We start from the raw sequence: 27,755 nt of genomic DNA on the forward strand, positions 1-27,755 counted from the left end.
ACCAAAGTCGAATTCCCCCGTAGCAAATACGTCCTGAAATTCGTTGAGCAGGTCTGCGAGCATCCGTCGCTCCTCCGGGGTCAGTTCCTTGGACGAGCGATCAAGGAGGTCCTTCAAGTGTTCGGGGACCTCAGCCCCCGAATCAGTGTGGGGATTAGCCACACTGCAAACATTCCGGACTATGTCCGGAGTCGGCGTCCGAAATCCTGCCTCCGAGGCTGAACCTATCACACTGCCCTCTGGGATGGACACATCCTCGTCCGAGGCGTTGATAATGCAGGTCACTGCTGACCTCCCCCCAGTGTGATAAGTGTGCGGCACCAGTAGTAGGTTCGAGAGTCGTGTGATCTGAGGGCTGACTATGAAGTCTTCCAACTCCTTATCCAAATGACAAGGGCATAAGACGACTGAGGCAGCTGGGACCCTGATAGACTTTGTTACCGAAACCTGAGCCTCCTGTCCCCCTCCTGGGCGTCCGAACGTCATAGGGACTTTCTCCTTTCCCAAGGTCATGGTGCCATGCTCCAGGTCTAAGTGGGCCTTCTGCTGATGCAAAAACTCCATACCTAGCAGCATTTGGTCCTGCAGGGGAGCCACATACAGGTCGACGTTGTGTTCTGTGTCTCCCAGGCAAACTGCCACAGGGCCAATGACGAAGCCCCTCATCCGAGCGTTTTCCCCTGCCTGAACCAAGGTCACATGCTGCTTGATGGGAGGCTTGGGGTCGAGCTCCTCGTAGACCCGGGTGGACAGCACACTCACCTCCGCCCCAGTGTCTACCACTGCCTGTAGTCTGACTCCCTGGACTACCATTTCGACCATGAATCCGGTGGTTGGGCGTATCTGCCCTATAGGCACAGGCAACTCTTCATGGGCTTCTCCCGCATGCCGGCATGGCATATCCACGGTCCCGTCCTCTGCCTGGCCACTGACCACCCCCAACCCACATTCATCCATGGGCTGAACCTGCGCCTTAACTGGCTCCGGGCACTCACTAGGCCTGGGCGCGAGATACGCGCCGGCCTGCTCCTCCTGAATGAGCGAGGGCTCCTGATCCGGCAAGTCCTCCGAATCCTCCGGATATTCCTCCCCATCCCCCTGGTTCTCTGCCCCAAACCTGGGCAGTTCCGGCACCACGATATCCTCAGGGAGCCTGAATCCCGACAACATATCCTTGGGAGAGGGCTCGTATTTGTCCTCCTCCCACCCTATGACCCAGTCATCGGATTCCTCCTCCTCCTCCTCCTCGGATGCCTCCTTGAACCGCACTTGGAGTGTGCCCTTCCTGGAGCGGCGCATGCAGGAGGGCGCCTGCCTGTGTCCTCCTGCAAACCGACTTGTCCCCGTGCGAGAGTCGCACGGCCCTGGCCTAACTGGGGAGCGCTCTGGAGTCAGCACCCTGACTTCCCGCTGCGTAGGCCCTCCACTAAATTGTGACTGGCGGGTCTTCGTTCCCCGCCCCCGTGGTTCTGACGAACGTTGCTGCGTCTCGTGGCCGTCCTTAGGCTTGGCCTTGGCCCCTTGACCCTGGTTCGCCTCAGTTTTCCCCTTCAGCTCCGGGCATTCCCTCTTGAAGTGCCCCATGGCCCCGCATTTGTAGCAACCTACTGACTTCCGATTTCCGCTCAAAGGTGGCGATGAAGGTCTCCGAGGAGAGGGGGTCCACCCTCGGAGTTCCTTCTCTATCTCCTGAAGGCGCTGGCGCATCTCCCTGAGTTCCTTGTCAGAATCGGGGGCCTCCTCCTGGGCTACCTGCCTCACATCCCGCCTAGGCCTCGACGACTTAGTCTTCCTCGAATGCTGGTAATACTGCATCCGATCAACAGCTTCCTCAACCGTCTTGGGCTGGCCATCCAGGGCATAGAGTCCTGTGTCCCGGTCCTCGGCGCCATAACACAGCCGCGGAATGGCGTGAGTATGAACATCTGGCACGGATGGGAAGGCTTGTGTGGCCAGGGTAAGCACCCTATCTGCCCAATGTCTCAAAGACTCGCCTGCATTCTGGGACGCTGACTGGAAGTTCAGCTGGTGTGACTGGTCTGGCGCTGAGGATCCAAAACGTTTCTCAAATCTCCTCAGGATGTCGGTCAATGAGAGGTTGCGATCAGTGTCCAGCAACAGGGTGTAGTAATCACTGGCGGTCCCTTCCAGGGAGAAGCAGAATTGGTCATGCTGTTCAGGCTCGGTCCACTGTTGGCTACGGGCCAAGCGAGCGAATTTGTGCAGGAAGGACTTCCAGCTACTTTTCCCGTCGTACCGCAAATCCTTGTACTTAGGCGCGTGTCTTCCAGTGCCCGTCGCGTATCCCCCAGACCTAGGGTACTGAGGGGCGGGCGTGGGGAGGTGGGGCACCGGAGCGGGCCCCTGGGCCAACGGTCCAAGGAAGGGGGTATGTGTATCGGGAACACCTAACTGGGGCCGAACGTGAGCTACTCTACCCCCCTCGTCCCCTAACCCACAGGCCGCGGTGCCAGGATAAGCGGAGGGTCCCTGTTGATAGGGTGGAGTCATCATGGTAGAGTAGGGCATAGGTGTGCTAGCGTAACCGCCAAGCCTAGGGGGTACCGAATGCTGGGGATGGGGGGTATTCCCTCCAGCCCAAGGGTCTTGCACATGTAAAGGATGGGCATGTGAGGGTGGGGACCCTGTGAGTAGGTCATAGCTTTGGCTGGCCTGTGGGGGGTGATAATTCCCATAGGAAATACCTGGCACCGAAAAAGGGGCGACTGGGGGATCCTGTCTGGGAGTGGGACGCTGTGAGCGTGAACCTAAGCCCCCCAGAGGTAAACTCTGACTAAGCTGGCCTACTGCCTGATCATCGGCCCACGAGCGAGGGAGTGGGTCCGAAAACCTCCGTGACCCTGGAGCATAGGGATGCAGGGAGGGGGTATGATGTTCCGGGAAAGTCCCTGAACTAAATCCATAGTCGAAACCATCCACCCTACCCGGTGTGGGCCTCGCCGAGACGTTAGGAATAACTGACCCCCCCATGGGGGACAAGAAATCCTCCTCCCACCTATTCCTATCCCTAGACCACGAAGTGTCGAGTCCAGAACCTTTTCTGGGTGAATCTAGGCCAATTAGATTCTCTGCTGAGTTCCACCTACGCCATATACCCCATTCTGGGCTGTCCCCCTCCCTAGAACCAAGTAGAGTGTCCGAGAACCTCACTCCCCCTCCTGGGGCACCCCTCAACCTACCACCCCCCTCCCTCAAACAGGAAGGCAAGGACGGCATGACAAAGGGATCGCCGCCAACCAAGGATCCACCTTGGGAATATGGCTCTAACCCGGGACCTGACATACCGTCATAAGCCCCCCCATAACCCCATGGGTTATCAACTCTACCTGAAGCTAACTGCGACAGCGTAGGGCCACGACGCGTGAACGCGGGGGTGTCTGGGTGGGCTCGTAAGCCCAATCCAGACAGCGCTTCATCAAAAGATGTATCCATAATACACAACAATGCACAAATATACAAAAATGCAAATGTCAATAATCTAAATTGATTCTGTAATTAAATATTAAATCCTAAAATAATCACAAAAATCTTAATTTAATTCAAAGTGAAAAAAAAAATTCCAAGTCAAACTGAGACTTCCCGCCAATATGGCGGCTGACCAGCGTGGTGTGAAAAAACAACAAACTGTCGAATCACCGATAAGCCTGTGGCCTCGAGTTGGGCGCCAATAAAGTAATTAGGGTGTTAGTGACCCAGTAATCCCGTGAGTTACCCACAGACTTACCTATGCATAACGCTGTAAGTGCCTTTCGTAATCTCTATGTTCGTCTATTCACTAGTCGTATAAAGAACGTCTTGCTTCCTCTAGCTTTCGTATAAGGATACCTCTTGGCGGGAACTGTCATCCGGGCTCCGGAAGCTGTCTGCCAAACAGGTCGTACTGGGGACGACTCCCCAGATACTGCAATAGCTTCGAAATCACCAGACTGAAAATTGTTTACATTTTGAACACGTGGAGGTAGTCAAAATTGACTTCCAATATTTACATTGTCTTGTACCGACATCGAAATTTTATTATCGCATCCCGTGTATATATGACTGATCTGTGTATTGGTATGCAATTTGGTATGCAATTTTGCATATGTCGCTCCCCATTTAATGTAGCAGAACGACCAAAGTTTTCGATCGCGATTCCAAAGGAAAGTGTTTATACTTAAACTATATCTTATTCTAGGCAGTGTCATCACAACCAAATACAGTTAAAGGGTTTAGTTTTGCATTGTTTATCCCCGAACCCTCCCAATATTGCATCCATTTCTGTATTGTTTGCATGCTCAATGTTGGTGTGTATAGCCTGCATGGAGGAGGTTAAAATTATTTCCAACCCCCTGTTAATCTCATAATTGCATGTTACCAACACCCTAACCAGTATGTCAACTATAATGCATGTATCTAATATTTCTATTTCATGGAGACTTGTGGGTTCAAATCCCACCACTACTGATGTTTAAAGTAAGTTAAAAGTGGTGCTAATTTGGTAGGTCACCATGATCTAATACCTGTACTATCCTTGCATGTTACCAACACCCTACCCAGTATGTCAACTATAATGCATGTATCTAATATTTCTATTTCAATGAGACTTGTGGGTTCAAATCCCACCACTACTGATGTTTAAAGTAAGTCAAAAGTGGTTCTAATTTGGTAGGTCACCATGATCTAATACCTGTACTATCCTTGCATGCATGGTCATCTTTTTACCCAAGCTGTCTTTTGATATGTACAGTTAATACATTCATTCATTTGCATGTTGTCCATTTTACAATTCTTCTACCATGATGATTGATCTAATACCTGTACTATCCAGCATATCTACTCTAATGCATGTATCTAATATTTCTATTTCATGGAGACTTGTGGGTTCAAATCCCACCACTACTGATGTTTAGTAAGTCAAAAGTAGTGCTAATTTGGTAGGTCACCATGATCTAATACCTGTACTATCCAGCATGTCTAATATTATAATGCATGTACAAATGTATCTAAAATGTCTTCTTCGTAGAGACTTGCTGCTTCCATAATTTTTGTCTTTTGCCAACCTATACTTACATGTATTAGTCTGTTTAGTTGCCTCTATCATTTGGGTACAAATAATTATTTAGTGTACATTCTGTTTATTGTATGAGTCAGAAATATTTTAAAATTTTTTTATCTCATAAATATGATTTATTTCTTTATTGTTCTCTACATCTTTCAAGTTTGATTTTTTTTTTTATCATTCTTTACTTTTGAATCTTGGTTAAATTCATCTTTATCCGATTTACATTCAACTTTCCTATCCCTGCCAAAGGTGTCATTAAAATTCATTTTCATCTCTATCTTTAGGCTGGTATTTGCAACATTGAGGAGAATATTAAATTCAAAAGAGGACTGCAGCTGTTGAATTTACATTGTGGTTCAGAAATAAACTTTCTGAAACCAAAGCAAGTTATAACAATCAAAAGTGCTCTAAAAAATGACTGTATATCAATATTGCCCACTGGCTATGGAAAGTCTTTAATATTTGAAATTCTTCCTTTTGTTGACTTTTCATTATATGATAGACAGTGTTTGGTTGTATTAGTATGTCCATTGAATGTCATCATAGAGCAGGAAATTGCAAAACTGGGTTCTAAATCAATAAGAGCATCAGATCTAGTAAATGATGACGAGAGTGACAATTTAACCAAGTTGAAGTCTATTTTGTATGTTGTTGGACATCCAGAGGATATCACTAAGCCAAGTATTCTAGAAAAGATGTCAACACTTCACAGACGAACATATATTGTAGTGGACGAAGCCCACCTGGTTCCACAGTGGGGGGAGGAATTTAGACCCATGTTTAAAAATATTTGCAACGTAAGATCCATAGACTCAAACCTCATCTCTGTCCTAGCATTAACAGCCACTGCTTCTGTAAAACTTCAAAAAACAATTGCTTCACAGCTTACTATGAGAAAGCCTGTATTTCTTAGATCATTACCTATTCTTAATGGCAACATAAAGATAATTATTCGAGAACGCCCTCCATCAACTGGGGGCAATAACAAAGTAGAGTTTGCATATGACTACATTTACAAACCGGTTTTTCTTGATCTTCTAATGAATGCAGATTCTTTCCCTCTTACAATAATATATTCCAAGTTAAAATGGTGTGCCTACAGTTATGACCTTGCAAAACGCATATTGAAAGATGACATGTATCTGGGTACTCCTTGTCCAGAAAACAGCCGTGTTGTACAGTACCACTCAACACAACCTGAAAATGTATGTTCTACTTGATGTTTTAAAAATTCAGTATCAATTAATGCTTTGTTTATATCTGTAACATAATGTAAAAGAAAAACCAAATTTCTATATCATCCAGTAATTCTTGTGTTTAGAGGTAGACTATAGAATTTATTAATACTGTAGTCGCATCTGTAACCTTAGTGACACTTGACTGTCTCAATTTTTAGTCTCACTACCAGGAACCTTCACTGTACATGTACCTGGATATTTTAATGCGAGTCTGAATCACGCTACTGACTCTAAAACATTACTTTTTGCAAAATAAAATTTAGTTCAATATTACAAACTTATACCCTCTTTTCCATTATTTTTGTGCCTTGTTTGTTTAAAAAAATAAAAATAAAAAGTCTACCTCTTTATACATAACTTATAACGAACATAGTAGTGGTATTTAATTATGATCAATACTTATTAAAGTAAATTCACAAATCATTGAGGAGTTAAAGAACAATGACAGAGTGAAAGTTGTCTTGGCCACCATTGCGCTTGGAATGGGAGCTGACCTGCAAAATGTGAAACGCATTATTCATGCTGGACCGCCAACCAGTCCAGAAGGTAAACTATTTACTCAAAAATCTCAAACAAACAATTTGTGATACATACAATTCTTCTAAAAGGAACACTTGTACCCTTCTTGACATTCATTTTTTCAGCTGAACATGCAATAATTTTACCCAGATGTGTATTTATGATCCCTTTAGCATCTGCTGGTTGACAGACCAAATGTTGTCTAATCAATATCTCTAGATAGCTTGAGAGACATTAAACTTGTTACACTGGTATATCCTAAAAAGTAGATGACCCCTATTGATATTGAGGTCACAAGGTCAAAGTACTCCTGACATAAGAAATATTGTCTGCTTAATATCTTATGAATCCTTATTGTGACATACATGATTCAACTTGGTACACTGGTACCTCCTAAAAATTAGATGACCCTTGTTGTTTTTCAGATCACAATATTGAAGGTCGTCAATCAAATTACTGGTAGACTTTTAAATTTAAAGTTGATAATTTTCAATATTGCCACATGGGAGGGAGAGCATACATGTTTCTAAAACATATCTTGTTTTTCAATATGTTCTTTTGAATAATGACAAATTTAGAAAGAATAAGTTTATTTCATTGATCACCTTTATTTTTGTACAGTGTATGTACAAGAGGTTGGACGTGCTGGAAGAGATGGCCAAGCAGCAGAAGCTGTTTTATACTTCAATAACTCTGATCTTGCAGAGAAACCTGTCGAAAACAGCATGATCGAGTTTGTTCGGTTAAAGTCATGCAGGAGACAGTACCTGTCTATTTACTTTGATGCACCCATTGAAAGTGTCAATAACTGTTGTGATGTGTGTAGCAATGACAGATCAAATATCCGTGGTTTTAAGGTTCCCTCACTGGAACAAAGACATCATGTGAGACTCTCTCTTCAAACATATGTAAATGCTGACTCTTCAGGAGAGTTAGCATTTCTTTTGTCTGAGGAAAAGCTTCAGACAATTGTTCATTGTTTTGAGTACATCAGAGATGAGACATCTCTTTCATCATTGTTAAATGCAAATGTACCCGAGGCGGTTTCTAATTCTCTTTTTTCTATCTTATCATTGTTTCAAAATTCTTAAACTTATTCTGTTCGACATTGATGGATTGATATATTGTGACTTTTAATACCAATGTCAGTTCTACTTTTTTGTAATTCCACGGACTTAATAATAATTTCAGGTTTTGATAATACATGTATACTTACTTAATAGTGCACTTGCAACATCAGTCTCATCAACTGATTAGCAAATTCCGGAATTCATGCATTTTAAAAAGTTTCAATATGCGTAAATTTTGCTTTCATCACAAGTACTTGATTGGTGTACAATAAGCAGTGTGAAAGGTGCTAAAATATGATTACTGCTAAATAAAATATGATTACAATTTGAATGTGCAATTGTCAAGAAAGTACTTACTAAGTAGCCTACTTCCCAGAGTCATAGTCCAGGATGCTCTGATGATGTTACACCCAAGCCTTGTATTTTTCAGCATCAACAGAAAAGAGAAGAGGACTAGTTAGCCCTTTGAAAAATTCAAAAGATCTTCCAGGTGTATGTTTAAATGGATGAACTTCACAAATATCTTGCATCATTTTCAATTCATCATCTTTGGCACTTTTCAATTTGTGTCGATGAGAACGTAAAATGACACTTGTGTCCGTGTCATATTGATGAGAGATGGCATCCATTCCAGCTAATGCTTTTGACCTTTTCATGATGATTTCGGGTGTTTTGTTGGAGCCCAGGCTTTTAAGCATAGATTTGGTCTTTCGGACCATATGCTCCATATGTAGGTCTGCAGGGATGGATGAGTCTAGTCTCCCCTGTGTATTCACAAACAGACCATGAATGGACTGATATGAGGTCTGTAGGCTATATGATGACTGGTGAAAGCACAGAAAACGCAAAATTTCCAATGCATACTTTGAATTGTTGTTTACTGTTTTGAACATCATCATCATGCATTTCAGAACTGTCATCAACCTGGCTCTATCAGGAGTTTTACAAACTTCCTGAAATTCTAGAAACATTAGTCCCAATTCCATTACCAAAACTCCATAGTTGTACACCTCATCCCCATTATTCTGACTCCTTACAGTTTGTTGATTTGATAATGGGATATGGATTTGAATCTGTGTCCCATCTGGTAACTTCAAATTTAAAGTTTTCTTTGTGCAGTTTATTTGCTGATGTTTTTGGAATATGTATTCATCCAGGAAATTTGCAAGGACATCATCCTGCCATTTTTTAAGTTCTGAGGGGTCTGATGGAGGTTTATGTTTTGTTAATGGTGAGTCCATGTCTTGCATACCAAAATATTCCATGAGAGCAGCAGCAATATACAATTTTACAAAGCTGACAATAAAGTCCTTGTCATCATCATAATGATTTTTGACGTCTTCATGTACAGATGACCTATTTATCTTGATTTTCTCTCCATTTAATGTTCCTTTTTCAAATACCTTTTTGTTAAAAAGTATTTTGAACATCAAGTCCAGAAAGTTCATGGAGGTATGAAAAAGCTCAAATGATATCGGGTAGAGATTCTTGAATCTTTCTTTGGCTGTATATGCACCACTTCGAAGAGTTTTGGCACCTGAAAATCTCTCGCGTGTTAATTGATCACCCCCAATTTGTATGGAATTGAAGCTGATTTCTGATTTTTCATTTATTTCTGTAACAAACTCCTGATAAGAGTCCAAAATGTTGACCACATCTGTGTAGTATTGACCACATCTGTGTAGTATTGACCACATCTGTGTAGTATTGCTCATTTAGAGGTTGACCACATCTGTGTAGTATTGCTCATTTAGAGGTTGACCACATCTGTGTAGTATTGCTCATTTAGAGGTTGACCACATCTGTGTAGTATTGCTCATTTAGAGGTTGACCACATCTGTGTAGTATTGCTCATTTAGAGGTTGACCACATCTGTGTAGTATTGCTCATTTAGAGGTTGACCACATCTGTGTAGTATTGCTCATTTAGAGGTTGACCACATCTGTGTAGTATTGCTCATTTAGAGGTTGACCACATCTGTGTAGTATTGCTCATTTAGAGGTTGACCACATCTGTGTAGTATTGCTCATTTAGAGGTTGACCACATCTGTGTAGTATTGACCACATCTGTGTAGTATTGCTCATTTAGAGGTTGACCACATCTGTGTAGTATTGCTCATTTAGAGGTTGACCACATCTGTGTAGTATTGCTCATTTAGAGGTTGACCACATCTGTGTAGTATTGCTCATTTAGAGGTTGACCACATCTGTGTAGTATTGCTCATTTAGAGGTTGACCACATCTGTGTAGTATTGCTCATTTAGAGGTTGAACAGGGAGGTGAATTGACCCATTTTTCTTTTGAATGATGTCAGGGTATTCAGGTCTGAAATCAGTAGCAGTGAGAAAACACAATGCTGGAATAAGTTCCTGGGCTACTTTAGCTATGTGACAGGAATAATTTGTCTTCAAAGCAGCAATATCAGAATCAGATGGTAATATATGTGTCATGTTAAGCTCTCTTACTGGTCCTTGAGAGGCATCTGAGTATTGTTCAAATTCACAATTTTGAATTACAGCACATGATGCAAACCAGTGATATTGTTGATTGTTCTGCGCTGAAACTTTTTCCCAACTTGAAAATTTACATTATCACCTATGAGACGATACCTTTTCCCATCTTTTAGCTCACCAAGAATGTTATCATAACAGCAATCACCAACTTCCTCTATGACCCTGAGTAATGTTGAGTATGAGCTTGTTATGCCAATGGGTTCCAATCGATCAAATACCTATTCAAAGAAAAGATTTTTTTTTCATATCAAACCTGCATAGATAAACATTGTACATATGTATAATAATTCTTACATGTTTCACTGCATGAATAATTTGTTTGTTTATTCATTGTATATAATCTTTTTGTTTATTTAATTTTATACATAATCACAGAGGGTATATATATATTCAAAGTCCAAAAGGACTTTTCATAAATTATGTTCATAAATATATGTCACTGCATTTTCAAAGTTTTACTTGATTTGCTCCAGGCTGACACCAACACATGTAACTACTTGAAAAATAAAACAAAAAACAAATGAAATCAAATGATAGTCATTATATAACTGTCATGATAACTGAGAAATGGAAAAAGTTGAAAGAGAAAAAAATAGAGAAAATTAAGGTAAGAAATACAGATAAGGAGTTCATAATTCATGGAGACTTCGCCAAGTAATATACACTGCTTTTGACCAGTGGTGGGATTCGAACCCACAAGTCTCCATGAGACTGAGTGAAGATTTATTGAGTATAGAGTAAGTTCATGTGGAGTTTGAGTTAAACAAGTTCGGATAGACACATTTTACCATTTAACCTTTTATATTTAATGAAACCAGCTGCATACCGTACACTTACCATACTTGTATATTCACAAATGATCAAAACTAAGCATTATGATCGTCATTTGTAACAAATATTACTTGAACATTTTACCTTTTCATGTGTCTGTTCATCTTTAAAAACAACAGCCAACATTCTCTGGACTAAACTCAGCTTGTGGTAACGTTCCTGCATCAATATGCCGTATATCAACCCCAGTTTTGGCACCAAGTTTTCTGGAAGACACTCTGTTGTCACCTTGTTTCTGGACATTACAGCAAGCAACATATTTGTTAGAGAAGGCTGACTATTGACCATTTCACTGACAACATCTGCCCACTTAAATGACTGTAGATCTTCAAAAGTTTTTCTGAACAAAACTGACTTATTATTTGTCATCTGAGCTGCATCCGAATCAATGCCATCTTTGAAGATTTTTTCAATCACATTTCTTGTTTGTTTGATTTCCATTATTTTATTTGCAATGTCATTGGCATTACCATGCAAAATTGTATCTAGAAGATCAGCTCTGTCTTGACAGCTAATACTGTGATCCATTTGATCAATGGGATAAGTTGTATTCCTTAAAATAATAATGTGCATTTGATTAACACTGTGTCTCAGTGGTTACAAATTATATTCAAAACCAATTGTACCTTCATCCTTCTTACCCACAAAACTTCCTTTGAACCAAAGGCATAATATACCTTAATCAGTATCAAGATTGAAAATACAACTAATAACTTTCGAGAAATGTGTGATAATATGATGTTAGTAAATACTCTAGTACAAGGATATACGCAAAAGCATTACCTTTACATGCTGCTTGTATAATAAACAAGAGGCCCACAGAAGTTTTTCAAATAATAAAGACAATAATCACTATAATAATTTTGGCTCCATCCTGGAACCAAACCCTTACCCACTAGGATCATAAAATTTACAATTTTGGTAAAGGACTACTTACTCCCTCTAAACATCTATTTAGTTTCAATTTAGCATCAATAGCATTAAAGAAGATAATATTTGATATATACACTATTATATACCAAGTTTGGCCCCACTCAGAGTTAGAACCTCTACCCTGGGGATGATAAAATTTACATTTTTGATAGAGGCCTTCCAGTTCTACATCACTATGCATTCAGTTTTTTAGCAAGTGAGGTTCTAGAGAGGATTTTTGAAAATTGTCAATTTTGGGCAGTTTTGCTATCATTGCAATTTCTAAAGATATCAAAGAAACTGTAAATGATAGATATTGAATTTTCATACATCAAAACTGGAATTTCAGGAAGTGTAAAGGTTGATTTGGTGTGCCTGCAAATTGTTGGTGTCTGGATGTAGACAGACTTTACAGACGGTGGATCTTCTGTCACTTCCATGAATAAGGACTTGTTCCTCTGGAATTGTTGTCTACATGAATCTCCTTTGAATTAAATAAATTTGATAACAAAACATTGAAAAATAACATTGCATTACTCTCTAATTGTCAACAGTAAATCTCCTCAAATACAAATTGTGAAGAATGTTTTGAGTGAAGCCACACAAACATACAAGATGTGTGTGTGAAAGATTAATGCACCCATATGGTAAACAATTTGAAAATGGCCAAGGTTAATTTTTTTCAAAAGTAGGTCAAACCTCAAGGTTAAGGCCATGATGTAAAAAAAAAATTGCAACCCAAAGAAAGATCTAGTCAAAAGAAATAAAAATCCCCTCACTAATTGTTCAAAAGTGATGCCCAGAGTTTTTAAAAGGTTTTGTATGTGTATATGTATGTATGCATATATATGTGAATGTATGTTTATATTGTTTATATATATATATATATAATTATTTTGTGTTCCACTTCCATTCTGACCTTGATATATATAGTCTGTGCCTGCTGCCCAATCCTATTCATTTTAAATAAAATATTGTTTAAATAAATGGTTTTGTGAACAGGCAGACAAACCAAAAGCAATATACGGCAAATTTTTCTCTAACTATATCCTTTGTTACTGTGACAAAAATTTCAAACGTCTTATTCATCATGTACTTGACACTTGTACATTATTTTTAAAACAACAGACTATTTAGTACATATGTTATGTACCTGTTCTTGAACAACCATGAACTTCTGAAAGATGACTGGCACAGTTCTGCCAAAACTCCTCAGAGTTTATAAGAGGTACTCCACCATTGATGGAAACATAATTCCTCAATGAAGCCCTTTCTTCTTTGGTCCATTGTTGTTTTCGTACATTTTCTTTGCCAAACTATAATATAGCAGTATTCATTATAAAGTGCATTATTTATCAAATTCATTTAATATTGTATGATCAGATCAAAGATATGAATTTACATTATATGTATCTATTATCTAATTGTAAAATTCACATATAGTGATTGAGATAACATTCTTATTCCTCAAATACCTTCTGTGGCTGCTGTGGAGTTGCTCCAGTAGGGGTACCACGTGACCTTTTTACAGAACGACGTGTCCTTACAGGAGACTTACTCATTGAATAATTATGGAAGGAAATGAAGGATGGATACCCCTAGAAAATCAGTTCAGCATATAAATTCAAGAGCTTTTAAATTGCTTTACTGTATGCATAACAATGACATATGAACCAAATTGAAATAGTACTGAGGTAAACTCTGAATATAACACAAAAGTTGACAACTGATTCAAAACTAAATTCAAATAATACACAAAAGCACCAGTCTTGTTTCTGAACTTGCATATTTTGATAAAAAATGATTTATGTACATGTATTTGATGCCATCCTAAAATTTTATGCTGGTGAAAAAGAAATGGTGACTGTTAAAATTCACTACCTTTGGTAGTAGCATTGTAAAATGGACAACATCCATATGAATGAATGTATTCAACTGTACATATCAAAAGATAGCTTGGGTAAAAAGATGACCATGCATGCAAGGATAGTACAGGTATTAGATCATGGTGACCTACCAAATTAGCACCACTTTTGACTTACTTTAAACATCAGTAGTGGTGGGATTTGAACCCACAAGTCTCCATGAAATAGAAATATTAAATACATGCATTATAGTTGACATACTGGGTAGGGTGTTGGTAACATGCAATTATGAGATTAACAGGGGGTTGGAAATAATTTTAACCTCCCCCATGCAGGCTATACACACCAACATTGAGCATGCAAACAATACAGAAATGGATGCAATATTGGGAGGGTTCGGGGATAAACAATGCAAAACTAAACCCTTTAACTGTATTTGGTTGAGATGACACTGCCTAGAATAAGATATAGTTTAAGTATAAACACTTTCCTTACGTAAAGTATGTGCAACAGTGGGTCAAACCACGTGGAATCGCGATCGAAAACTTTGGTCGTTCTGCTACATTAAATGGGGAGCGACATATGCAAAATTGCATACCAATACACAGATCAGTCATATATACACGGGATGCGATAATAAAATTTCGATGTCGGTACAAGACAATGTAAATATTGGAAGTCAATTTTGACTACCTCAACGTGTTCAAAATGTAAACAATTTTCAGTCTGGTGATTTCGAAGCTATTTTCGTCTAAATAAGTAAAAAGAAACGGGAAATAAAAAGAAAAGAACTTAAGTCAACAAAACGAAATAGTGAAATAAGTTGTTCTAAAGTAAAATGAGAGGGTTTATGTATTCTTTCTAGAGATGAAAACTTACTTTGTCCGCCATTTTAGAATTCAGTCTGAATTGCGCAATGTCATACACCAAATCAACCGGTGCCTGACCTCAATGTAGAGAGTGCGCGAACGGAATTTCTTGTATTCAGATGAAGATTTAAGTACACATGGGTTGTTGGATGAGTAATTTATAAAAAAAAACGTTTCTGAGACCCAGAGCAAAATATATAGATTTTATACATGGAATTACTATTAAGTGATAAAAATACCCATTGAGATATTTTGTTGTTAGTTAGAACATATGCTATAAAAACTAACAGCAAAGTTTGAGAAAATTCCTGTGCTGCATTTTCATGTGAGACTGGTTTAAATTTTCTGTAATTTTTCACATTTTTACTTTAAAAAGTATGCTTCAACAGACGATTTATGAAAATATAGGTTCATTAGAAACGCTAATATTTTCTATATAACTTAAAGAATACCTCTAGATCACAAAAACATACAAAAACCCCGGTGAAATTCAAGAGAATAATTTATTTACTAACCATAAGCAATAATAGGCAATACATCAAGGACATCATGTTCCATATATAGAAAACCCCTCGTTGCTATGGTAACCCCAGTGTTTCAACAACAAAAAATTACAAAATTTTATTACTCTAGGGCATAGCTATCATTGTGTATAACAACTTTTAGAATCTATGAGATACCAGTGAAATTCATGTTCATCATGTGAACATTTGGTGTCAGATGGGAGGGGTATGGTTGCGTAGGTTGCATGTAGGTACAGGATGGCAAGGAAGGGTGCTGGGTTGGAGGTGTTGTGCGAATTCCATAGCTATGGTTGCTTGATAAATGCCCGGATGGCTGACGAAGTGCGCAATCGTTGCTCTGTTGCGGCAGACGACAAGACTGCATTTGAGGATTGATGCTGTGTAGATCCAGACTTGACGACACCGGTTGGAGCAGAGCAGAAGTAGTGGACACGGGCAAGAACGAACTGGCAGGTGACGAACGGTTAATGGGAGAGTGGTGTGGATAATAAATTTGATCATTAGATGACGCCATGCACGACTGAGAATAAGACTTTACGGCACTGCTCATGTACTGACAGTGAGTCTGTTGCAGGTTAGCACTTTGCGTGGGACTTGTGGCTTTCAGTGGACCGCTCGCACTTCCGCTGATTGGAGATGCCTTTGCATGGAGAGGTTGAAGATCCCCGTCGAGTACATCGGTGTGGTGAGGTTCAGGGGTTGGAGGGATGGAATCGCTCTCATCTTCAGATTTTATTCTTGCCGAGACTTTCCGTTCGTTTCCTTCTTCCTCTAGTTTTATTTTCTTTGAGAAGTTATCTGAAGAAAAAAAAGAATGAATCACAGTATTAGAGCAGAAGATAGAGGCAGAAGTCTAACGCATATTTTTGTTTTCTATTTCAGTTCAAAATTGGTCCGTTTTTATGCGATGGTTGCTTTGAATCCCATTTGTGAGTTAGTTGGCAGGTGCTGTAATGTGCTCTTAGTTACCTAATGGAATTATGAAGGGGAAGGTGCGAAAACTTTCGGCGATATTTCAGCGAACGTCCCTTGATTCAATTAGGTGCTACCATCAATATTTAACGAGAGAGATGGTAATTTCATCAATTCGAACGCTCAATGGATTTCTTTTTCGTTTAGCCAAGATGCGCTGCGACTAGGTGTGAGGTTTAAATTCACCCAGGAACTAAACCCGATTGTTATGGCAATAAATGCGAAAAATCACTACAAATAGGCGCAGCATTCAGTGTTACATATTACCCCGGTAACAGATTTCGACCAAAAAAGTGGAATAGACGGCGAGAGACAATTATTCAAGCAGACAGCTAATTTGATCAAAATAGTGTATATTTTCACTGTAATTTAGTCTTAAAGTGTGGATCATAATTTGCCCCCACCTTTTCCAATCTCTGAAATGTTTTCTTCACCTGCTGGGCGCTTCATACTCAACCGATGATCTCTGCTTAAGGAAAATAAAAGAGAACGATTATTTTTGGTCAACGATTTGCCACTCGTTTTCTTTAACTTTTGTCACATCTTAAGAAGCATGCTAAAGTTTTATTGCAGATATGAAAATAACTTACCTCCTACCCATGCCATTATCTCTGAAACCTTTAGCAAAGGGATTGTTGTCGATTTTCAACTGTGTGATCTGGGGGGGGGGAAATATCTTCATTAATGGTGGAAAGTCGTTCATAAAGAATGTGTTTCAATGTGTCAAAATAAATGAAATATTGAAAAATTAAGGAAAATAGTATAGAATTATTGTCATTGATTTTACTAAACGGCGTAATTAATGCGGTACGGAGAGGCGTAATTAAATTATTGGAATCGGATGTTTGTTCATTAAAACTGTAAGAGATACCGCTGTGGAGAGGAGCTGGACTTTGTGTTGTCAAGCCAATACAATTGTAGTTAAATAGTCATTGTTGTCGAATAATTTATTTCGATCTTTTAATTGACTGTGGGGCTAACGGAGTCGTTCTGCTGATAGTTTTCTGAATCCTCCAAAGACAGGCGCAAAATATGCTCTACGATCAGATGACGTCTGCTACATCTGGCAACGAATGACGTACAAATTGTCTGCTTGATTTTCAATGCAATAGTGACGGTAGACAAAACGCGTTATTTTCAGGAATTTGGGGTAGAGACATTTTTGCGATATACGGATTGAAAATTGTCAATGAAATAAAAGGTAGTTACGTGATATGTTTGTGCAAGTATCAAAATAATGGTATTTCCTATCGAACTAGCTGTAAAGTCAACACCACGTCAAGTGGAATTAATAACGAGTTGCACAAATCAAGGGTCGAACTGAAGTGGTGATGTCTATTGTCGGTCTTGATCCTTTGAATAAACTCCATTCTTTCCTTTTTTATCTACCTCACGCAATAGTCCAAACACCGAATTGTTATGGTGTGATGTTGATGGCATGAATTGATTAAAACAGGTGCCGTGAGATACATCAAATATTGAACACTGTGCTGTACTTAATGTCGTGGTAGCCACACTCACCTGTTCGTTCTGGTACGCCGTTACGGCGATGAAGACAGTTTCTTCGAATGCGTACGTATTGAACGAATTCCACCTCATTGTGAAAATATCATTGGCTTGCACCACATGAACTCTGGGTTGATACTTGTGCATGGAATTCAAAATTATCTGCAAAAAAAAGGAACATAGTTAAAAAAACAACCCATTATTGCAACAGATTAAGACTTGGTCAAAAGATACCGCGATTTTCATCAAAGTGTAATAAAAATCATCATTCTTTTGTGCTTGATATTGTAATTATCAGCGTAGTTTATGTCATATAATGAATAATGCACAGGTAATTTTCAACATTTGTAATTTGACTGATGCTAGTGTGAAATGTCTAGTTATTAGTGTCCTATCTGTGTCAATTTTTGCGGAAAGTTAATTAATCTCGGACGGGATTTCTCTCTCTCTGATATTCCAAAGGTGCAAATTTGACATGATAATTCTCACTCCGTGACGTCCGTAGACCGAAATATTTAAGTCTGCTGTCCATTTAATAGAAAGCATGAATTACTTCGTAGATTGTCATGTTCCTTTCTCTCTCTCTGCTCTCCTCCCCCCCAAAAAACTATGGGTAAAAAAAGAACACCAAATCATCGACATGTGTTTGTGGTAATAAGAGAACAATAGCATTGCCATCATTTTGTATTTTAGCTCGAGAAGATAAAAATCATATCGTATTGCATGGTATTCTCCAATGCAATATCCCCCCCCCCCCCCCCCAAAGATCAACTCATTTGGTCCGTGACGGGTAAAAGAAGACATCATACCCGGGGGAGGGTAATGTAATCAACAAATTAGCGACCGTTTTAGAAATCCGGACTGTTCTTTTTACACGGAGCCCAGATCCCCATCAGTGTTAGGCCTGTCGTTGCTTCGTCACTTTCGTAAAATAATGCTAATTGTTTAGTGGTGAGCGCTAAAGAATAAACAAGACCAGATGAGCATTATCAAAAAGCCTCAGGGTAGACAAAAGTATCAAGTTTTGATAGCTCTGCGAAGTGATCGTATCAAGAATTATTATTTTGTTATAGATATGATAAACGGGTCGTGAGACGCTTTATGTCTTCATTGTCTCCGGTCGATTTGCAGGAAACCGGGAAAAGGTTACTCCACCAAAAAAGTCCTTTCTTCTCTTCCTTCAATTTTGTAATAGTTATTCGAAAGAAAATGTCTTATTTAATAGATTAAGATTTGGCACGAAAGAAAGTTTTCCAACAATCATCTTGATGAATTTGTGCGCATGTGTTCTGGCACCAAGGGATTACTAGGTTTGAAGACTTAGTGAAATGACTCGCACGAGGCGCGTGATTTTAGATAACTTTGAATATCTGAAATCCCTATTGTTCGATGTTTATTGTGACCAAATTGCAACAGCAATTCATTTTTGTTAAGGAAAAGAAATTAGATGAAAGAAGAATGAGATTCCTGTGAGCATTTGCTTCTAGATGTGTTTGACCAGGGTAATAGTTTTGACGATTTCTTCAGTTTCTGTCGATTGTAACTAAAATCTAAAAAATAAAAATACGAAAAAAATTTAATGTAACTTACATGTCCATTTTGATCCAGATTGTTGTTGGTCAACTTCAGTTTGTGAAAGGTCATGGGTTGCTTCATCCAGTGAGACCCGGAAGCGGGGGAGTCTGGGTGGATGTACAGGCGCCCCGGCATGTGGGGCTCAGCTTTACCGGTCACCACCCATTCTGAGTTGTGGTATTTATAGCGACAGTCATCCACAGGAACGATGTCCACCAGAAGAATGTACTTTGAATGCGGATCCAATCCCTCCAAGTTTACCTTCAGAGTGGGGAACATCCGTCTAAAATAAAAAAGAATAAAATATTGTTATAAGCAATATTTATTACATTCCAGAACTATAGTGGAGCATACTCAATCGGCTTTGTGGTGTTTTTCAAAAAAATAATTATTATAATATTATTATTATTGTATATATGTGGTGAAATTGCATGATAAAATTTATTGCCATTATTTGGCAATGAATTTCTAATTTTCATCTTATTTGTGCTTGTCGCTAACATTGTTCTTAAAGGTTGATTTACAATTATCGTTCCTTGCATTCTTTTGGACTTATCTTTATCTAATTTGTGTGAAGCAAGGAGAAGAGCGCGTAAAAAATCTTTTGTGTTTGTATAAAAATGAACACATCTTGAGTCTAAACTTGTGAATACCACTTTCGTTTAAATCAATTATCTGTTTTTCAAACTCTCACTTCTACGGACAGGGAAACACTTCTGAACAAATTTGTTTTTGTGTAAAACAAACAGATTGTACATGCCGCAGGCAGGCTGATCTTTTTATCGCATTTAAAAAAAAGAAACAGCAAGATTAGTCTATACTCTTGAAATAGTTCTTTCATGGAAGTAAACGCACTCCTGATTCTATATGAAATTTTTATCTGTGTGAAGAAACACTTCAAAATTCGTGTAAATTCACACTTACACCTCTATGATCACACCGCCCCGAAAGATGAAATTAGTCGATGAAAAATTATTTCTTTTCGTGAAAATCGACAAATTCGATAATTACTCTGATAGGTCATGCAATGTTAAATTCTTTTCACGGTAGTATGACTTTGGTCTCCTTTAATCCTGTCGCGCAGACCTTATAGATACAAGGGTCGTCTCACACCTTCTCTTGTAATTACAAAAGATAATTGCAGGATGTGGTAATTTTCAGACAAATATTCCGATGTTTTCTTACGATTAATACATGGCCGACGGTGTTATAACATGGTAATTTAATAATCGCCAATTATAAGTTTATGGCGACGATTTTACAATTCAATCCAATTCACGAATGTAAATGTTAAATACGCAGTGAATTGGAAAAAATTGACACTAATCCAAATTAATTTCTTGAAAATAAATAGATAAAAGATTAAAGATAAAATATACAATAATTCACAATGCTGAAATACTTCTGTTTTTGAATTGTAAAAGTCAGATTATACAAATGGATTAAAATATATATATAAAAAAAAAGTGCTACCTTATACAGAAATGAACATACTTAGATGAGTAAAATACTAAGCAGATGTCGCATAAATGAAGGGAAAATTGGCTGATTTATTAGGTTCAAAAGAGGATTTCTAACTTCCGAAGTCCAACGAATTTAAAGGTGGCGACCGGCAGCTGTGAGGGGCGTGAAGGTGGGGCGACTGAACACAAAAGATTGAGTAAGCCGACCGGCGCAAACCTCGCCCCACCGCGCGAAAATTTAGCCACGTGTACGACTTGTTTATATCTTAATTAGAGAAAATAGGCTTCACGTAGCTAATTTTAATTGTCGAGTATCTATTTCTTGGCTATTGGTTAGTTTTGATTTTTTTTAGATATCAGAAAATTGTGAAAACTGTAAATACTTCATCAAAACTAACAAGCCGTATTTCTATTGAAATTTTTTAGACTTCATGGCTATAGGAGAATCCACCCCTTTTCCGTGCAAATAAACAGAATTAATGTGTAATACGATTTAAATGGCTTAATGAAGTGAGCGTCCAGATAAGAATTATAAATAGCGGAAAATACTGATAGTTCAACTTCTGATATATACTTTTCACACTTTTGCAGACACTATTATGTACACATTTTTTTTCTGGAAATTTAAGTTCAATTCCAAGAGAACAATTCTATTTCATTCACATATATACATTTATTTTGGATTTGACAGAACTTAAAATTGAATTTTATTCTTATTTTATGAGCAGGTTCAGTAGTTAGAATCTCTGAAATGCAATTGAAAGGCTCGATAAAAATAAACTTAGACATTCATAAGTGTCAATCTCTACAGTGAAGGTGGTAGTTTCATAATCAACAGAAATAAAAACAACAAAGACGAACTTATTTATAGGGGAACTTTCGTGACATTTCGCTGAAAATTCCCACACCTATCAACCCTACAAATTTGCACCCTCGGATCTTAAGCTAGAAACACACGGCGAAAAAGCGCAGTGGGTTATTCATCGCCAGTGAAAGTTACCTAACATTTTTAATAATCCATAAATGATACGAAAAAAAGATTAAATATGAAAAATAAACTTATATGCCATAGTTAATCGGATTTGATGGCGAGTGGCCGGATATGAGAAGAACGTGGGAAAAAAGTGACCAATTTCAACCCTGCTATTGTGTTACAGTGTCCAGTGTCCGACAAAGTGTAATAAATCGACAAACAATGAAATATATCTATACTGAAACCGATAATAAATGGTACTCGCCGCTAAAACTAGTCAATTATCATACTCAGAGTTTTGGGGTTTTTTCCCTTCTGATTATAAGTTGTTGGTTTATTTGTTTCTTGTTGGGTTGGGTTTTTTTTCCCCTTTGGTTAATATATTTCCATTGTTATTGGTATTTTAAAATCTGCAATTAAAACGATTTTTCAAAAGTAAGAAAAGAAAATATATCTTCAGGTTTGAAGAAAGATAATAAATATTCGTTTTTACCTTCCGGTTTTGGTGATAATCATCTCTGTTCCTATGCCGTGAAATTTGCTCCAGAGATCTCTGTTTTCTAGCGTTATTTTGATATTTTTGTCCATGGTATCCCCCTGCCCGGGACCCAGCATCCGCTTGTGGTCGGAATGGGAAGATAGTGGAGGATACCCCCCGAATTGTTGACTCTGACCTTAAAACGAAAAGAAAAACATTTAAAAAATATTGTTTAGAATAAGCACTATTCATTTATTATTGTGTTCCGTATGTCCTAGAAATTATTAAGTTTTTACGTATGTTAAACGTTAAGTTAATTGTATTTTCAAAAGAAAAAGACAAACAAATTTCGCTATAACTTTTATATCTCTCTGTGAAAAATATACACGAATTGAAATTCCATGGTTTTTAAAAAAATATTTTCATATATTAATTCAGAATAGCAAACTAAATTTTAGAAAATGCATTTTGATGTCTGAAACAATGTTGGGAATCTTAATTTTTTTTAAAAAGATATTTGTCTATAAAATTAGAAATACGAGCATTTGTTTTCAGTAACAATCTTTCTGAATTGTGGAGATTGTGGTCCAATTCAATGATTTTATTATTATGGTATAAAGTTGCGTTAATTTTGTTTGCTGGCGGGAACGCGCGTGCACTAACGTCGCCCTACTGTGATATCAGCGTAAGGCACGTGCCCTCGACAAATTGTCAAAAACAACATCAGCTACTTGTTATCTCGGATCATGTATAAGAATGTCCACAATTATTATTCATTCTATTTATTCTGTACTTTTGCAGTAAGGAATTTGATAGCATACTTTGATTTCACTAACTTAATTTCAGCATTTTTTAAATTAAAAAAAAATGAAGAATTCCGAAAAAATAAATTGATGTGATACAAAAATTACGTGATTTTCTAATTTTGTCTTAATCTTATATCGACAAATGAGAGGAAACCGTGGATGTCATCGGTAGAAATAAACAAAGAAACGGTCTGAAATTGACACGGAGGCTGTTGGAAATGACAGCCTCCATAATTACAAATTTTCATTTATATAGAGAATATAGGAAATAAGAGATAATTGAACTTCGTCGTGTATATTCATCTAAATTTGGAGCAAAATAAGAATATACAAATACTAATATTTAAAAATATCGGCAGACAAATTCATATATCTTTAAAACTTACTAGCAAGACCCATGGGGTCGTGTGCGGGATGCACGGGAAATCCAAAGCTGAAAGCCTGTGGGGTGGGCATAAGTCCATGGCTCAACGGAAATGCCCTGGCCCTTTGGCTGATAATGTCTTCTTCATACCTAGGTGCAGATGTTGTAGCTCCCTGGGAGGAATAATGATTCCCCTGCAATAGGAGCATCGTTAAGGAGACAGGTAGCGAGTGTGTAATTTTGTTCAATCAGGTGATGTAAGATTCGCAGCATAGTTGATTTTGTGGTAAGGTGGCGGTACTGGGTTCTAATAAGGTAAGACTGAATGTTTTGACAAATAACTTTTACTTATCAAATCAAAAGGTAATGGTGAGTTTTCTTTTGTCTCCTCCAGTCCTGCCAAGATGCACGACTGTCAATCATGCAAGGTAACAATAGGTGTAATTATCCACTCAGTCGGTGCGCCGCGAAATTAGGCGCGATTCTCACCTGTGATTGGACAATCTGATTTTAATTGTTTGTTTTTTAGAAGTACTTGTCCGAACCGTTCCGCGACATTTAAATTAAAACAAACAATCACAAGTAGTAGGAAGAGTTTGTCAGAAAAATGATAACTTAATTATGAGACGATCACCTTTCAACAGAGACTTTGATTACACCCAAGCTAAGAAATTTCTTTTTCCACTGTTTTTAGAAATGAAATAATTATGTCGTATTATTAAAGCTTACCATGACCCGTTATATTTTATGATACTCCGATGCAGAGAAATAAATGGATTGGCAAATATTGGTTGAAAAACAACACAATTTACCTTATCTTGTGGTGCAAATACAGGCTACTAAATGAACGCCAAAAATTCGTCACTTTATCACAAAAAGTGTAGTGCTGAAACACAAATTCCCTCTATTTCCAACACCGTTTCCCCCAAAAGATGTTAAAAGCCCGAGTAGTAAGATGCAAAATTTTACAAATTCTTGTTGCAACTTTCACCAAAGAATCTTTCGGAGTTTGAGTTAGTTTTATCAAAATTGGCGATCTTTGAGCCTTGATGTGTTGATTTGTCATTTGCCTCGCCTGCCTCCCATCAGAATCTTGATGAAGACACGCCCCCTTTTTTATATTCTTAGTACATTATCATTAACACATATATAAAAGCATTTTCTTTAAATTTTACGGGAGCTTTACATGATTTGGTGGATACATTTCCGATTATAATTTTTATATGAAAAATATTTCATGAAGAAACGATTAGGTTTAGAAAACTGAGTGTTGTGTACGATTTTGATTTAAAGTGTTGCTGTTATTAAATGTACTTTAAAATACTGTTTTTGTTTTGTTTATCTCTCTTTTTGTTTGTTTGTTGTTGTGTGCGTGTACATACAGTAAGAAATCTTAATTATGAAAATATTCCTTGCTGAAATTTCGCAGTTCATGGGTTAATATCGAACACAGACCGAGTAAAATCTCATCAAATAAATGCATATCTTTATATAAAGCTTGGATAACAATGTTACGTGTGAAAAATGTATTTTCCCATGTTCATGGCCTACAACTATAACACTACTTAGAATGTCTGTAACTGACATAAAAATAATATAGATAAACCATAGGAAGCTTACTCACAAATAATGTAATCTAATTAAAATCACTGCGAGCGCGTGCGATTTCAAGTAACAAAGTTTTGACAAGATATTAATGTAGTCTTTTGAAGCACTCTTTTTTATGGACTGTGGCAGTTGGTAGGTGATTTTGGTCGTGAATTCTCACGCCAATAATGTTAACTGAGGTTTGCTTAAGATTTCACAGATTTTGCGGGGAAATATTGTAACGAAGAAGTCAAATCGCATTACCAAGTCTGAGAAGTCAAATTACCTGCCTTTGATCAGACTAGGTTCAAATATATTTTGTAAATCTACTAATTAAAATCGGGTAAATATTTATGTGTCTCTAAAACTGAATAACAATGGTCTTCACATGTACATAACTTAGAGATGACCCTACGCCACTCTTCTGGTTTAAAATCACAACAAAGCACCAATTTAATATTCAATAGCATTTCCTTTTTTTTTTTTTTTAAAAAGGTACATGTATATGTATGAAACAATTAGGTGAATTGCGGTCATATTTTACAGACACGTCATGTGACGATTCTTTGATATCGGAAAGGCTGAGGTGCACTAACATAAACCCCAATGTTCAGTGTTCACAAAGTTAGAATGTCAACTGTCATGACAATTAATGATTTTTTTTAAGACTTTGAGGTTCTCCTAATCAGATGTCGACGTACAACGTTACAGCATATGTAATTGGAAGAATATTGACAATCTCAACAGACAAGAGTTTCCACCTGAAACAAGGATCGGTCAATCGCCCAAAATCGATCTCATCCATCTGTGTTTATAGGAGGATTGGCGGCAGGGTAGAATTTTCACATGCTCATGTTTATGTACAACATTTAGACGACTACCCACTTACGCTCAAAGTATGAAATCCCTTCAGTAGCTGCAGATAGAAAAACAATCTCTCTCTCTCTCTCTCTCTCTCTCTCTCTCTCTCTCTCTCTCTCTCTCTCTCTCTCTCTCTCTCTCTCCTTCTCTCTCGTAGAGCACTAACGGTGTCAAAATCTTGTGGTATATAGATATCGTTCGTTTAGAATTATAAATAACTTATAAAACGTCTAAAAATTTATTGAAAACCCGTATCATTTTTTTAAAAATACTTTACTTCTGTGCAAATCTATACGTATGACGTATGTTACAGATGTAATATTTCTGCACAAACATTTTAGCCACTCACTCCCACACTCGTGCCATCTTTCATACTGGAAATTTAAGTTGATAGACTGAAAACAGACAAATTACAATATATATTTCATAACGTTATACTTGTGTTTCAACATATCTCAATAATATAATTATTCTCAAAACAATGGAAAAGACTTACTAGTTATACTCTTTTTATAACACGCATCTTTCACGTCTTTAAAGAGATGTTTTGTCAGAATGAATAATAATTTAGTAAGCCTTAATTTGGCACGAATTATATTGACAGCGTTTTTCAAATGCAAAATAAAACAGTAGTTTTGGAAGATTTGTAATTCAGCTTCAACATGTTCAATGGAATTTATTGAAGTAGTGTCTCTTGGTTCTGTATATAGTTAAGGGTATGCGTGTAATTAAAACAAAAATCCTCACAGCCATATATCTGACACACGCCTGACGTCACTGTACAAGTCTACGTTTAATTATAATGCCCAGTAACCAAGCAAAAATATTCACCCAAACCGGCCCTAAAATAAAAGTGAAGGGATTTAAGATCTAAGAAATTGTCAAAAATTATCTGGATAATCATTTTTGGGGTGTAAAGGTTTAAAAACAACAAAAATGTGACTGTTTTAAATTATCTTTTCGTAGATAAAAATTTTTGACCAAAAAAATAAATAAATGAGATTAGAATCATTACAAGATAAAACGGGCGTCTGATTGTTAACAATAAAAATTCAAAGCGCGAGAACAACATGCTGAAAGAACAGAGAATACAATAAGAATAATTATATGCTTTTTCTTTAGAAGATTGGTTTCTATCGTAACTGGAATGCGTGCTTTATGTCGAACTATGCGTCACTTTCCATGTTTTACACTTTGCACAAGCAGACAAGAAAATCGAAAACGGTCCCACTTGGAAAATCATCTCCTGCCTTGGTCCATTCTTGTTGAGTTAGGTGTGGAAATATTGTGCCCCCTGACCCGCTTCTCGGGGACATTAGCCGGAGCCGGGAAATTCACACCTCCAATCACGAAGAGAATTCAATTTGGAGCGTCGGTAATTACTACGCTATTCTCTATCGAGATAAAGTACATAAATTCCAACACGAAACTATCTAAATAAATCATATTTCTCAAAATGAGAAGTACAAATCATTTGTGTGCAGTCCTCATTTATATTTTAACTTGACAGAATATTTGAGAAGAAGAAATAAATATTGAGTACACATATGTACATGAAATTTCAGTTATGGAGAGAGAGAGAGAGAGAGAGAGAGAGAGAGAGAGAGAGAGAGAGAGAGGGGGGAGAAAGAAAGAGAGAGATTGAATAAATATAACATATTTATTGCATAGTTCAAAATATTTCGCTAATTTGTTCCGTCTCGTATAATTCTATATATTACCGCATTCAAAGGATTTTAAAATATATATATATTATTATACCCTCAT

The 27,755-nt window shown here is 37.8% G+C and overlaps 2 protein-coding genes and 1 pseudogene across 2 annotated transcripts; 1 reads left to right on the forward strand and 2 right to left on the reverse strand.

The window, feature by feature from the left end:
- Positions 1 to 5,224: 5,224 nt before the first annotated feature.
- Positions 5,225 to 14,901, reverse strand: LOC125664587 (uncharacterized; annotated as a pseudogene).
- Positions 6,253 to 8,217, forward strand: LOC125665793 (ATP-dependent DNA helicase RecQ-like). Its single transcript, XM_048898678.2, has 2 exons — positions 6,253 to 6,846; positions 7,441 to 8,217. The coding sequence occupies exons 1-2, from the start codon at positions 6,783 to 6,785 to the stop codon at positions 7,908 to 7,910; spliced, it is 534 nt and encodes a 177-aa protein (XP_048754635.2). The 5' UTR covers positions 6,253 to 6,782; the 3' UTR covers positions 7,911 to 8,217.
- Positions 14,902 to 15,257: 356 nt separating the features above from the next.
- LOC125664586 (T-box transcription factor TBX1-like) lies at positions 15,258 to 23,749 on the reverse strand. The gene is made up of 7 exons (XM_056153276.1): positions 23,563 to 23,749; positions 22,386 to 22,566; positions 19,472 to 19,739; positions 17,897 to 18,043; positions 16,966 to 17,033; positions 16,780 to 16,841; positions 15,258 to 16,201 (listed from the first exon to the last, which is right to left on the reverse strand). Exons 1-7 carry the CDS (start codon positions 23,747 to 23,749, stop codon positions 15,549 to 15,551), a joined length of 1,566 nt encoding a protein of 521 aa, XP_056009251.1. The 3' UTR covers positions 15,258 to 15,548.
- Between the last annotated feature and the right edge of the window lie 4,006 nt (positions 23,750 to 27,755).

This window comes from Ostrea edulis, chromosome 1, assembly GCF_947568905.1.
Source record: "Ostrea edulis chromosome 1, xbOstEdul1.1, whole genome shotgun sequence".
NCBI lineage: Eukaryota > Metazoa > Mollusca > Bivalvia > Ostreida > Ostreidae > Ostrea > Ostrea edulis.